This window comes from Biomphalaria glabrata, chromosome 5, assembly GCF_947242115.1.
Source record: "Biomphalaria glabrata chromosome 5, xgBioGlab47.1, whole genome shotgun sequence".
Classification (NCBI taxonomy): domain Eukaryota; kingdom Metazoa; phylum Mollusca; class Gastropoda; family Planorbidae; genus Biomphalaria; species Biomphalaria glabrata.
This window is the reverse complement of record NC_074715.1, coordinates 37,849,547-37,862,247: the sequence shown is the minus strand read 5'-3', so window position 1 is coordinate 37,862,247 and position 12,701 is coordinate 37,849,547. Positions and strand designations below refer to the sequence as shown.

Below are 12,701 nucleotides of genomic sequence, written 5' to 3'. Positions count from 1 at the left end.
ACAAATTTAACACCTTTAAAATATCTTTTATTTCCCTCTGGGTTTAGTTTAAAAAAAATGAAATGAATACTAAGTAACAAAATTCCAGGTACATTAAAAATGTCATATTTTGTTTCTGAACAACTCAACAATATCAAGTAGTAAAACATGATTCTATTAGACATTGAGCCATGAAACAAACTGCATTTGTTGACACTAGTTGACACAAATTATAAAGGCACTTTGATTCAACACAAAGTAGCCGGTTTATAGATTCATGATCCATGACCAGTCAATGTTGTTACATGTTGTTAATATGGCTTATCTGTACTGCAGCATAACAGCCAGTCTATACAGCTTCACAATAACAAGAAAGCCAGTCTATGTTATTTCAAAGCATTATGGTTAAACATCAAGATGATGAGCTCAGTAGTTCCACTAGTTTACCAAGTCCTAATTCTATCAGAGTTTCTTTTATTGTGCCAATAGAATCTCTCTCAGTATCTTCTTCCTGGGTAAATAAAACATAACAAGTAATAAGAAGTGAATCAAGTATATATCAATGTCTCTACTGTAGTGCGACAAATTTTTTGCAGTACAACCACAGAACATTAAATTTGAATCAAAGGTAAGGCTAATCAATCTTAAATAAACATGACATATATTTCAGTACAGTGGTGAAAATAAGAGGAAGAAAATATGATAAAACATATTTAGGCATCAACAAGGACTATGGATCTCACACTTCCAACACTGCCTGTTAGCGACAAAGGTACCAAGCTAACATCTGACATCACCACCCCCTTCCCTAAAAAAAAAAAAAAGCCTTCTATTCATGGCTTAAATTGTGCTGATGTGCCATATTATTATAAATGATATAGTCTAAATCTTCTAGTCAGTACAGTTCAATGGAACAGCATTCACTACCCAGTGGTTATGTTGAGATGTTACTTCTGTTGAGGAAAAGTTATGTGTTTGCTGTGACTTGAGATGATGTTATTTGTAATCACGAGTTCTTATTATTCCATATGGCATTTACAACTTCAACAGATGGATATAAATTAAAACTGCCTGTTTAGAAATATAAGAATTTATTCAAACAAGAAGGGCACAGTACACTGCTGTCAGATCTAGAAAAATATATCCTTTCCTAAGTACCACTGCAAGTTTAGGGTTGATGTGAATGTTATAATGCTTAGGTGCTATTAACATTCTGGATGACCGAAATATATTCTCTCCTACCAAAACCTTTTTTTTTAAAAAGATTTTTTTAAGTAACAAAAAAAAAAAAAAAAAGCCTTGCAACATTAGAAGAAATTAATGAAAAAAATATGTCCATTTAATTTATGAGATTCCGGAATAATTTCATAACACTTCCCAAAGAACAAGTCTCATGACTGCACAAAAGAACAAGCCTAAACAAATGAACAATTCTTATAATACCTGCCAAACAGTTAGCATGTTGATAGCAGACTCAGTAGCACCATCAAATGAATCTTTGAAATATGTCAGGTCATCAGGAGGAAGCCCAAGTTTCTCTCCCAAGGCAATCCATTTACTGCCCACATTTTCGGCTATTAAACGAATCTGACTACTGCTCATTTGTTGTTGAACATTGCTATCATCTGAAACAAAAAAAAAAGTAAATCATTCAAAGAGAAACTGACACTAACACTAAAATTATGTAGTTTTGAAAGGACTCTCAGGTCTGACTTGACCAAGGCAGACAGCCACAAATTTACATCACTATTTCCCTCGCAGTAGCAGCCATTAAAACTGACACCGTTACGGAAAATTAAGGGCAAGGATGTTCATCATCACAGAGTCTTTCAAACAAAAAAAAGTTTTACAAGGGAATTAAAACTAGATTATACAGTAATTCACCATTTAACATCCAAATATACTCAACAGAATATTTTTTAAAGCACACCAAATGTTAAGCTTAATTATCATTTGTTAATTAAAATTCTTCTAAAGATGAGAATTTCAATTCTTCTTCTTCGTTCTCATTTTTATGTTGGAGCGTTCAGATGATTAGACCAATACATGAGATGAACTATGCAGTGGTTTCCAAATTTCCTTTTTATTGGGGTGTTTTGGGGCCAGTGTCTTATATGGGCCTCTTGGTAAAGAGAGTAGTTTTGGAGGACATGGTCGGCATTCTCTGGTGACACTCCACATGGGCAGATTTCACTGGTGCCAATTTTGAGCTTCTGGTAAATATGTTGTCACATTCTGTTGTGTCTGGTCCTGAGTCGAAAGATTAGACGTTGATCTTTCTTGTGATTTGGACAAGAGCTTATCCATTTCTCATTTATTTGAAAATTCAATAAATACAGACTTTTCCAGCAAAAGTCATCATAAACAGTCTTAAACATTTTCCATTTCACTGATTATATATCTGACCAAACCAACCTGATATCAGATTTTTGACATTAGCTCAAAAATATTTTCAAAAACAAAATTTCACCTTTAGATGGCAAACTGGGAGCCCAGTAAATACAATTAGTCTCTAGATTTCAAGTATGATAAAACTAATTTGTAAAACAAAAATTCTTGATTCAAACTGAGGTGAGTTACATTAAAGCCCATTAGCTTTGCATTCAATATTTATTTTACCATTTTCATTTCTCATTTCATCCTCCTCATGATCTTCTTTAATATCATCTTCATCACCAACTGCCATTTCAGTTTTTTGTTCAGCTATTTCAGTCTTTGGTTCAACTGTCTGATGATGCTAGACAACAAAAGTCACAAAAATGAATACCCTAAGTATGTATATACTTTTGCATTTCAAACACTTACTTAAGAAAGCATAATTGTATCATTATATGAAGCGAATTTACTATTACAAAAATATTAAATAAAATGTTTCAAGCAAAAATATGTAAAGAATAGAACAAATGAAATTGCATAAATAAATGAATAAGCTTGAAAATGTAAGATTTTTTTTTAGAAACAAAAAAACTACCAAATTTTTTAATAATTATAACAAAATTCTTAACTGGATTGATTTCTTTGGCCATTTTATCCACTATATCTTTCAAGTGAACATTGATAGGTAAGCCTGGTGTGTTAGTATGTACAAAGAAATGAGGTGATGACCTGGCCAGTAGACGGTATGCTTTCCATTGAAAGTTTTGTTGGTTGATGTCCCTGGGAGAGAATAGATAATATTTTATATTTAAAAAAAATAATTATAGTGCTTTCAGTATCATCTTCATAAAAAAAAAAAAAAAAAAAGGTTTTAAAACTTAAGTCTTACTTGTACTGTTCTTCTACCATTGCCTCTGGGTCAGCCTGTTCTATGGCATTAGCAAAGAAATCATCCAGTTTAGGTAGAAACACCCTGGACTCAGCTTTAGCTGCCTCCATATTGTCTGGATTTAGATTCCATAATCGAGTCAGCTCAGGATTTCCCAATTTAAGAGATTTTCCATTTGTGGCCATCAAATCATCTCCAATTCTTTTTCTTTTAGGCCTAAACCAAATGAATATATTTTTTAATCAGCAATAAACTTTCCACAGATCTAGTTTAAGATTTATTGGTAGACAAAAGAGAAAGTAGGAAGGATATTAAGAACTATTCTGCCCATAATGCCCCTTTTATTTTCAAATTAAGATACAGTTAAGTAAGCTACAGCTTATTAGTGAAATAAAAATAGATTTCTAAGATACTTTAAAAGGCTCAAGATAATTTAAACTCTTTACTTTGCTTTAGGTTTCAATTGGTCTTTTGGTTTCTCTTTGATAAAATTAGGACAACTGTCATTCTTCCAGTTATTCCAATGCTCTTCTCTGTCTAAAATATGCTGTTCATAAACAAACTCTGAATATTAATCAATACCAGATTACAAAAATTATTAACATATATAAGACATTATTTGCTTCAAGCAACATATTTATCTGTATACATTAACATATCAAAGTAAATGACAAACACTTCTGTAATTCAGAGCACAGATGGCCTAGCTCTGTCTTTCCACATAGGGATGATACTAAAGACCAGAGTGTTTGACTACATACTGGACATGCTATTGTAGCTGAAGCCAGTAAGAATTACATTAACTTTACATACACCATAGCTATTTGGTATCATCAGAATGTATTATTGTGCTAGTCCGCACAACATCTTGATGTTCTATCATTTTCAAAGAAAAAACTTTATAAACAATTGTTTGAAAAATAAAAGCATCATTTTGTGTAAATTTAATAAGGTAAAAAAAGGTGATAATGGTCAGGAGAAACTCATGTGCACTTAAAATAAATCAACTAATTAAATGATCAAACCTTAACAGAGTTACAAAACTGTTCTCCATGAGGTGGTGTTTCTGAAAGCAATTTTGTTACTTTCTCTTGGGCATCTTTGATCCACTCAGACTGTTCCTCAGTTAAGGTATGTGTCTGACTGAAAGCAACATTCAGAATGCACTTTTCAAGTTTGGTAAAAGTTATAGTGCCTTTAGTTAATTGAAAGAAAGACTTAGAAAATATTAACTATCTTGATATCATCTTAACAGACTTCTGCACTCTAATTTTCTAGTTGGAATGTTTAGACTAGCTCTATAGCTGAAATGAACCACACAGGTCAAGTTTGGCAAAAGGTATAATGTAAATAGTACCTTCATTTGATTGCTCAACTTGATTCAATCCATTATGACAATAAAGCTATTAGTAAGAGTTCATTTTTAAGGAAAAAATATCAACTAATTTTTTGTCATAAAAAAAAAGAATTAACAAGAAAGACCAACATTCAATTATAAACAAAATTTTGCAATCTCTATCAACATATTTAAAGGATAGCTTTTAAAAAAAACAACTGAATAAACCAATACATTTTACAATGTTAGTTGATTCATTTTAAAATCTAACTTTTTTGGTAGTCAGTAAAGCTATTATACTTTTATTTACATGAAGGACCTACAAGGCACAGATCACACATCATCTTGGGATAAATTTTTAAAATCTTACCTTCTAAGAACAAACTATTGATAAAGAACTAATAACAAAATTACTCACGCTTTAAATTTTACTGTTGCCTTTAAATACTGGAATATTATCAAAAATTGCACAAGCACATAACGTCGAAAATTACTGTCATTCAACTGAAGATTTAAAAGCTGCAAAGAAATTTAAATTTTACACATAAATTTTCTCATTCATGGCCTTGTTTAAAAACTGCTTGCATTGACTAAACTAGCTGCACAGTAAAAACAAACCTTTTCACTAGTTAAATACTTGGCAAAGAAATTCTGTGCATGTTGATGTGACTGCTGTGAGGTGATTACTTTCTTTTGAGTGGAAGACAAATCATCCAATTTATAACTGGAAAAAATTGACATCACATCACTGGCATTCTGGAAAATATAAAATATTGATAAGAGGATTTAAAATTCTAGTTTTATTTATGACCTGGATAAACATATAAGAACATCCAAAACATACCAACCTAATTTTTTTTATACTAAACTAAAGCATTTTTAGAATAAACGTCAATACCAAAGAAAATGTCTCCCACTGACTTTTGTCATAACACTGAGTTGGCCGTCTGAAGAAATCTTGTAAAGCCCAAAACTTTTTATACAAATGGTAATCAATAGGAACAGCACTGAAGGATAAAGAATGAAATATTTTATATATGCTTGATAGTGGACTTAATAATATTAGAAAAAATGTGCTCTAATTTATTTTTAATTATTTAAATTTCAATTTTTTACCTTGACTGATCCCCTGTGTCATCAACTTCCATAACTTCATTTGTTTCACCCTAAAGTTGGAAGCCACATTAAGATCAAGGATTAACAATTTTAAAAAATGTATATTAAAAAGTACAAAAAAGTATTTTACATAAACATTTTCGAATATAAGCCAGATGTCTTCCACCTATCAACCATGCTTAGCATTTCATTTACAGTTCATTTTTTTTTCTCATGATTATGTTGGAAGGTTCAAATGACTAGAACAATATTTGAGATGAACTGCCCAGTGCTTTCCAGATCAGGCAGCTCTCCATATATTCTTCTATAGGAGTGTTATGGGGCTAAAGTCTTGTAAAAGCCTCTCGACGGAGAATGCAGTTTTGAAGAATATGGTAGACATTCTTTAATGACACTCCACAAGGGTAAACTTTATTAGTCTCAATTTTCATCTTCAAGAGCATATAGTCTGTTGTGCCCTGTTCTGAAGCAGAATATTCGATGTTGGTAGTGTTATGATAGGCAACTTCTTGTAATTCACTATTAGTTTCTTTATTTCTTTCAGATTTTAGCCTTCTTATTTCCTCATTTACAATAAAATCCAGATATTTCCTACCAACATAAATTGAAATTCCACCAAAGTCTTCTTCTTCAATCTCATTTTTCATGTCGGAAGGTTCAGATCAGTAATCCTATATCTGAGATAACTGTGCAGTGGTTTCCAGATCAAGCAGTTCTCTATATAAAAAGAATTCATTATATTATTAATACTTTTCCTTCTTTGTCCTGATAGTTATGCCTGATTTCGGATAAATTATTAATATCTAAATTTCAAATTCCTTTAAGCGAAAATACACATTTCTTACAATTAAAACAAAAATGAAAAAGAAAAAAAATATCAGGAGAAATTTTTAAAGGAAATGGGGGTACATTGACAAAATTACCCAAACATAATGATCTATTAACATTGGCGAACATATGAATTACTGTAACATAATGATCTATTAATAAAGGATGAAATTTGGATCTTTTCCAGTTATTTCCCTTATTGAAGCGTAAATCAACTCAAATTGAAATGGCACACTATATATCACTTTGAATTAAGTAGATTCCAGTTTTTGCTTGAGATTTCTGGACATTTTGACTCCACTAAAAATTAAACCTGAAACCTGCTTAGCTACGTTAAGTCAGAATAATGAATTGGGCATGTACAAGTTAGCTTTCATTTGCTTTGTTTATTTCAGACACTAACATCATCATCAAAACAAAGACTAGGATTGAGACATGTTAGTGCAGACTAAGACCAATTCAATGTTTTGAATCGTAAACACTCTTGATTATCTCAATTTATTGTTGGTCTTTGCCTGTGTTCAGTTGATGGAATTAGTTGTTATTCCCACCTGAACATAGTCAAGACCCTACTCAAGACAGAGCAAAGAGTTGTCCAACAGATTCCGTCCTGTCTGTGTCAGGACCTTAAGCTATTACATTCACATTTTATTGCTTAAGTTGAAGTCTTTTGCTTACATGATATACTTGGTAACTAATGAAAAGATTTGAGGACGTACTACAAGGTGTAATATCTGTTTTGACATTTTATCATTATAATTTCAGTAAAATGTACATTTAGCATGATTAATACTTATCACTTCAGAATAAGTCACCAAGATGTTTTCAAGTAAATTTTTACTTTTACTAACCGAATTAGATTTCTTTTGCTTGGTATATATGGTGACATTTTCCATGTTGAACTGGCTGGCAAGATTAAGTGCTGAAAATGAGAAAATAATAATTTTTTATTATAATAATGATAAAGCGGTGTGGTGTCCAGAATCAAATAATTTTGTATGATCATAGTTAAACAATTTAGGAAATTTTCACTTAGTTAATAATTATAATTATTAAATTTGTATTAATCTAAGATTTATTTTATAATCTCTGCTTTTCAAAAATAATTTTTAATTAAAATTATCTGTACAAATAATTTTCTAACTTTAATATCACATAAATTGATAAAATATTTGAATCTCAACAAATGCTGGAAAATGTTATCTGTTCTATTAAAAAAGAGAATAATTTATCAAATACATAAAGTTTATTTACCTGATTTTTCTGAAAGTGGAAACAATCTTGAAAGAAACAACTGTATCCTACCACAAAAAACTGTATTTTGTGATTTGGACAGTCTTCTAATTAAATCTATATTTGAAAGAGAATGAACATGTACTAATAATATAATTGTAAACATACAGTTTATACTTATATTGATATTTATAGTATTTATTCCACCATTAAATATAAGTGGAAAAAAAAAGTATTAAGAAAATAATAAAAAACAAAAAACAATTACCATTGCACATTCTAAGTAAATAATTTTTTCCAGACTCATAGAAAGGTTCCTGCAGAAAAAAAAAAAGCAATGTATGAAAATTGTGTGTTTGAAAATACAATTTGAGATAATTAATGAAACACTACTTTTATTTATGCATCTGCATAACAATTTTATGGTTGAATGGTGTATAGTTTGTGCATTAATTTCGATAAGACTACTTCTGTCATCCAGTGGGATTGAGGGCTTGACTTTGAGTTTTTTAAATCATTTCTCTTTGCAAATGTATTTGGATAATATATTAATATTTAAAACAGGCCAGACATATACTGGTACTTACAATATATTAGTATACTAATAGTAGCTCTATTCTTAAGTCTCTCCAACTTACAAATTCAATCATTCCACATTTATGACAGAATGATGAGTCCAACACAAAACATTTATTAATAATATAACAGATCTCCTTGTCAATTAATACAAATCCATAAATATGGATAACTATATAGACTATTCTTAATCTAGATCTACTTCCACATAAGAACTATATTACTCTCAAAACATATTTAATTTATAAACTCATCAATTCTAACAACATGGCCATCACTCTACTTGTAAGTCTTCTCCTCCTCTCTTACTTCTGCTTCCTTTTTTCTTTTCACTACCTGATTGAGCTCCCTTTGTCACTCACTACCCATAACACAAACTATGTTTTGTTACAATATTAAACCCATATTTTTTAACATTATAATTTTTAAATATGTTATAGAAATTACCACATTCTATTTGAGAGAGTAACTTTAACATGTGTAAATAACAAAATGAAAAAAATTGACTCACTGACTTCCATGTCGTAACATTATCTTCAACAAGATCAAATATTTCTTCACAACGTTTAATTGTAAGCATGTCAAAAATGTCTGCCATCATTAAGAAGGGAGTTGAGGGAGAGCACATATCTATGAGTTCACAAAGTAAAAGTTATTTTTATTTTAAAACTTGTGAATATTTGAATACGTTGAGATTAATGAAACCAAGATTTCATCATTTTTATACTAGACATTTTTAAAAACTAAATGCAACACAAAACTAGTTCAGTATAAAATTTACCTTGTTTCACAGCAAGAATAGCAAATGTGATGACAGTCTTTAATTTGCTACTTTCTGAAATATTTGTCTGCAAAATAGAAAATGTGTGCAGTTAGAGGGAAATATTTTTTTTTATTTACATTTTTCATTGTTTGAAAAGAAAAACAACTTACGATCAACTGACAAAGAATATCTCTAAAAACTTGGTCCAAAACTGTTCTTTTTTCCAAACCACTGAAAAAAAAAAAAGATTTTATAACAAGCATACGAGGTGGATTGAAAAGTCATTTGCTGTTTTTTTTTTATTAATGTGATAATAATTTTGTTTAAATAAAAGAAAGCAAGTATAGCTGGAATAGGCTAGTACATATTTTCTATAATTCAGGTTAGGCTTAAAAAAATAAATTATACCAGTAAGCTTAGATATATAATATAAGAAGACTAGTCTGGATCAAAAAATCTAATCCTACTCAGCTGCAGGTCTTACCTTGCATCTCTATTTAAAATTTAAAAAACAGCTTAGCTATTGACTATTGATGTTTAAAGAATTTTATTTCTGAACTACATGATCGATCTGATCTTTTTAGTTTCTATCTTGAAATCACAGATTATAATATACAAAATAATATACATACATTAAGCCATTGAAACTCTAATATATAAATGTGTAACCATGTTTTTTGTTTATTTTAAATATTAGCAAGATTAATGCAGCAAATGTAACTAATGCCCACGCAGGCAAACTAGCTTTAATAACTTTGTTTATTTAAATTTAAAGAAAGATTGTATTCTTTTAGATTGGGATTTGAAGTTAAAGCATATAAAAATGGTTTAGGGTAGAGAGGTAAAGCGATATTAACTTTATTTTCCATGTATTAGTCTATCAAATTTGGAAGGTTTCATTAAAAACTAAGCCTTAAATTAGCTTAAATTATAGAAACAAATATCTGCTAATCATTGTAGTATAAAAACTGTTTGACTGATTTGATTTCAATACAATTTTAAAAATAATTCCTAGCCAGCAGGTGAGAGACTATGAACTGGGGAAATTAGCACAAAATAAATTAGTGATAAGTTTAAAATTAAAAAAAAAAAATTGAAAAAGTTACACACATTTCATCTTTGTAGCCTTCCACATAGCCAAGTAAATTTTCAACATCATTGTTGGAAAGTGATTTCTCCAAAGTAATCTAATAGAAAGATTATATTTATATAAATAATAATTAGACAACTTAAGAATCTAATCTAAATTCTAGAAAATCTAACCTAATCTGTCTTAACAGCTCAATGTTAGGTCAAAACGCCACAAAAAACTTTCTAACATACTTTACATGTAACATAGTGTCATACATATCTAAGTCTAGTCATAGTAAAAAAAAATAATTTTAAATGATAATTTATACAACCATTGGAAAGTTCTGATAAAGTAGATTTTAATGATGTACTAACAAAATTTTTTTATTTCAAAGATATTTTTTAAAAATTTCACCTCCCTACTTTTAACTTTTCATTTACTTGATATGTCTAAGTTGATTTACACTTTCAATACTTTCAAGTTTCATTACTTTCAACTTTCAGTGACGAGTCAATGGTGAATGAATGAGTGATGACAGTATGAGTAGACTTAGTAAACCTTATAAGTTAGGGAAGTGAAATTCCGAAACTTCCGGTGTCCAAAAAATGATGTAAAAACTTGAGACAAGAGTTTTCCTTACTGCTACATAGGTCTTTGTTTGAAATCGATTATGCTCACTATATATAAAGATATCATTGCTAAAAAGAGTGAGTTCGATTACTTTTGATGATGGAGAACATTTTTTTGAAAAAAAATAAATTTATTTAAATATTTTGCATTGAAAGTATATATACATTTTTATTTTTGCTGATACTCATCACAGAAAAGTCTTACCCTATTGATTATTTTTCTGCTAATAGTACATGTGTCTGGCTATATTCCTACCAATTTTCAGATCGAGCTATTGTCAACATCAAACACAGTTGAAAAAAAATAATAACATTGACCTCAATGGACTTTTCAGGTTTTATTTTTTTTTATTAGAAGATATTGTTTGTCACCAACAAATGAAATTATAATCTTGTAGCAAATATTATTAGCTACAGATCTAGATTCTTTTGAAAGATTTTTTACCTTGCAATTTTTTTAAAAACGCATTTGAAAAAAAATTGTTTCAGGCGATTTTGATCCCAATTTTTTATTTCTGCCATCACAACGCCGCCATTTTGTACCCGCCTCTCTGACATTTCTTGTAGATTGTATTAGAGTCTAATAATTCTAGATCTAGACTTTAGAGAGTTCTGGATAGATCTAGATTCGAAGTATTTACTGAATCTATTGACTCTAGATCTAGATATAAAATATAGATACCTTAAATTTTTTTCTAGCTCTATCAAACTCAAGAAGTGTTGGAGAAGACATGTTTGACTATTTTAAAGTCCAGGTAAATTTGTTTTAATAACCAAAAATATCAATATTTACATTTTAAACAACTGAAGTTCATTAAATATAAATGAAATCAGAATAGTGAGCTAGAAATTTACTACGAATACTAGATCTACTATTAAATTTCTTATGTAATAAGTAGATCTATCGTCTACGAAACTCAATTCCAACTTTTTAACTTTTGACCTTGGGGGTGTCTCGCTGGCTGAGCCAGCGACAAGCTCTCACTTCACTTTTTCCATGTCAACCAATGTTAGGTCAAAACGGCACAAAAAAGATCATAACTTTCTTAATGTTAAACATATCATACAGTCATAATTTATACACCATTAGAAAGTTCTTTTAAAGTATTTTAATGATGTACTAACGAAAAATTGTTTTTTCAAAGATAATTTTTATTTTCACCTCCCTAATAGGACCCTATATTTATATAAGTTAGTACACTAGTACAGTGTACTAAGTACACTGTGACTGTTACTGTTAGATCTAGAATCTAGTAGTAGTGTAGTGACTAGTGTAGTGTTACGTTAGTCGACTTAGTATATAGTGTCTTAGTAAAAAAAGTTAGTTAGAACTTACTACCTAGTGACACTTAGTCTTAGACTGAGTACTGAGTCGTCTGAGTCTTAGACTCTTACTAGTCTTAGCCTTAGGACTCTTCTTCTTAGTCTTAGAGTTAGCCTGTTAGGAGTTTTAGACTCATACTCATACTACTCATAGTTAAGACTAAGGCAAGGTGACTAAGTAAGACTAAAAAGTCTAACTCTAAGTTAGACTCTAACTAAGACTAAATTGTCACTAAATCACTAATTAAAAGTTACAAAGTGTAACAAAGTGAAGTAGAAAGTACTCAAGAGTCAATCAAGTACTAGACTAGGCCGTTCAGTCCGCCTGAAAAATCGTCCGTATTTTTTTTGTCCCACTTCGCCGCGAAACGAGGTTAGGGTATCCCATTTTCTTTTTAAAAGCCTCTTGTAACTATAAGTCGTATATAGTCATGTGATACACCGTTGTACGCAGAAATGGATGACGTTTCCATTACTGTTTGAAATATTAAGATAGCTTAAGTGTGTACGAAACTGTTGCAGGTTGAAGTTTTCTCTTTGTAATATCTTCGTATTCTGTTGACCCTTAAGAAAATTTCAAA

The 12,701-nt window shown here is 30.0% G+C and overlaps 1 protein-coding gene across 1 annotated transcript; it reads right to left on the bottom strand.

Annotated features, from left to right (window-relative positions):
• Positions 1 to 5: 5 nt before the first annotated feature.
• LOC106059345 (THO complex subunit 1-like) lies at positions 6 to 11,603 on the bottom strand. Its single transcript, XM_056029425.1, has 19 exons — positions 11,480 to 11,603; positions 10,207 to 10,283; positions 9,267 to 9,327; positions 9,115 to 9,181; positions 8,845 to 8,963; positions 8,026 to 8,074; positions 7,779 to 7,874; positions 7,376 to 7,446; positions 5,697 to 5,746; positions 5,479 to 5,587; positions 5,199 to 5,336; positions 4,999 to 5,099; positions 4,270 to 4,387; positions 3,691 to 3,791; positions 3,245 to 3,460; positions 2,985 to 3,135; positions 2,599 to 2,716; positions 1,423 to 1,604; positions 6 to 490 (listed from the first exon to the last, which is right to left on the bottom strand). Exons 1-19 carry the CDS (start codon positions 11,528 to 11,530, stop codon positions 392 to 394), a joined length of 1,974 nt encoding a protein of 657 aa, XP_055885400.1. The 5' UTR covers positions 11,531 to 11,603; the 3' UTR covers positions 6 to 391.
• Between the last annotated feature and the right edge of the window lie 1,098 nt (positions 11,604 to 12,701).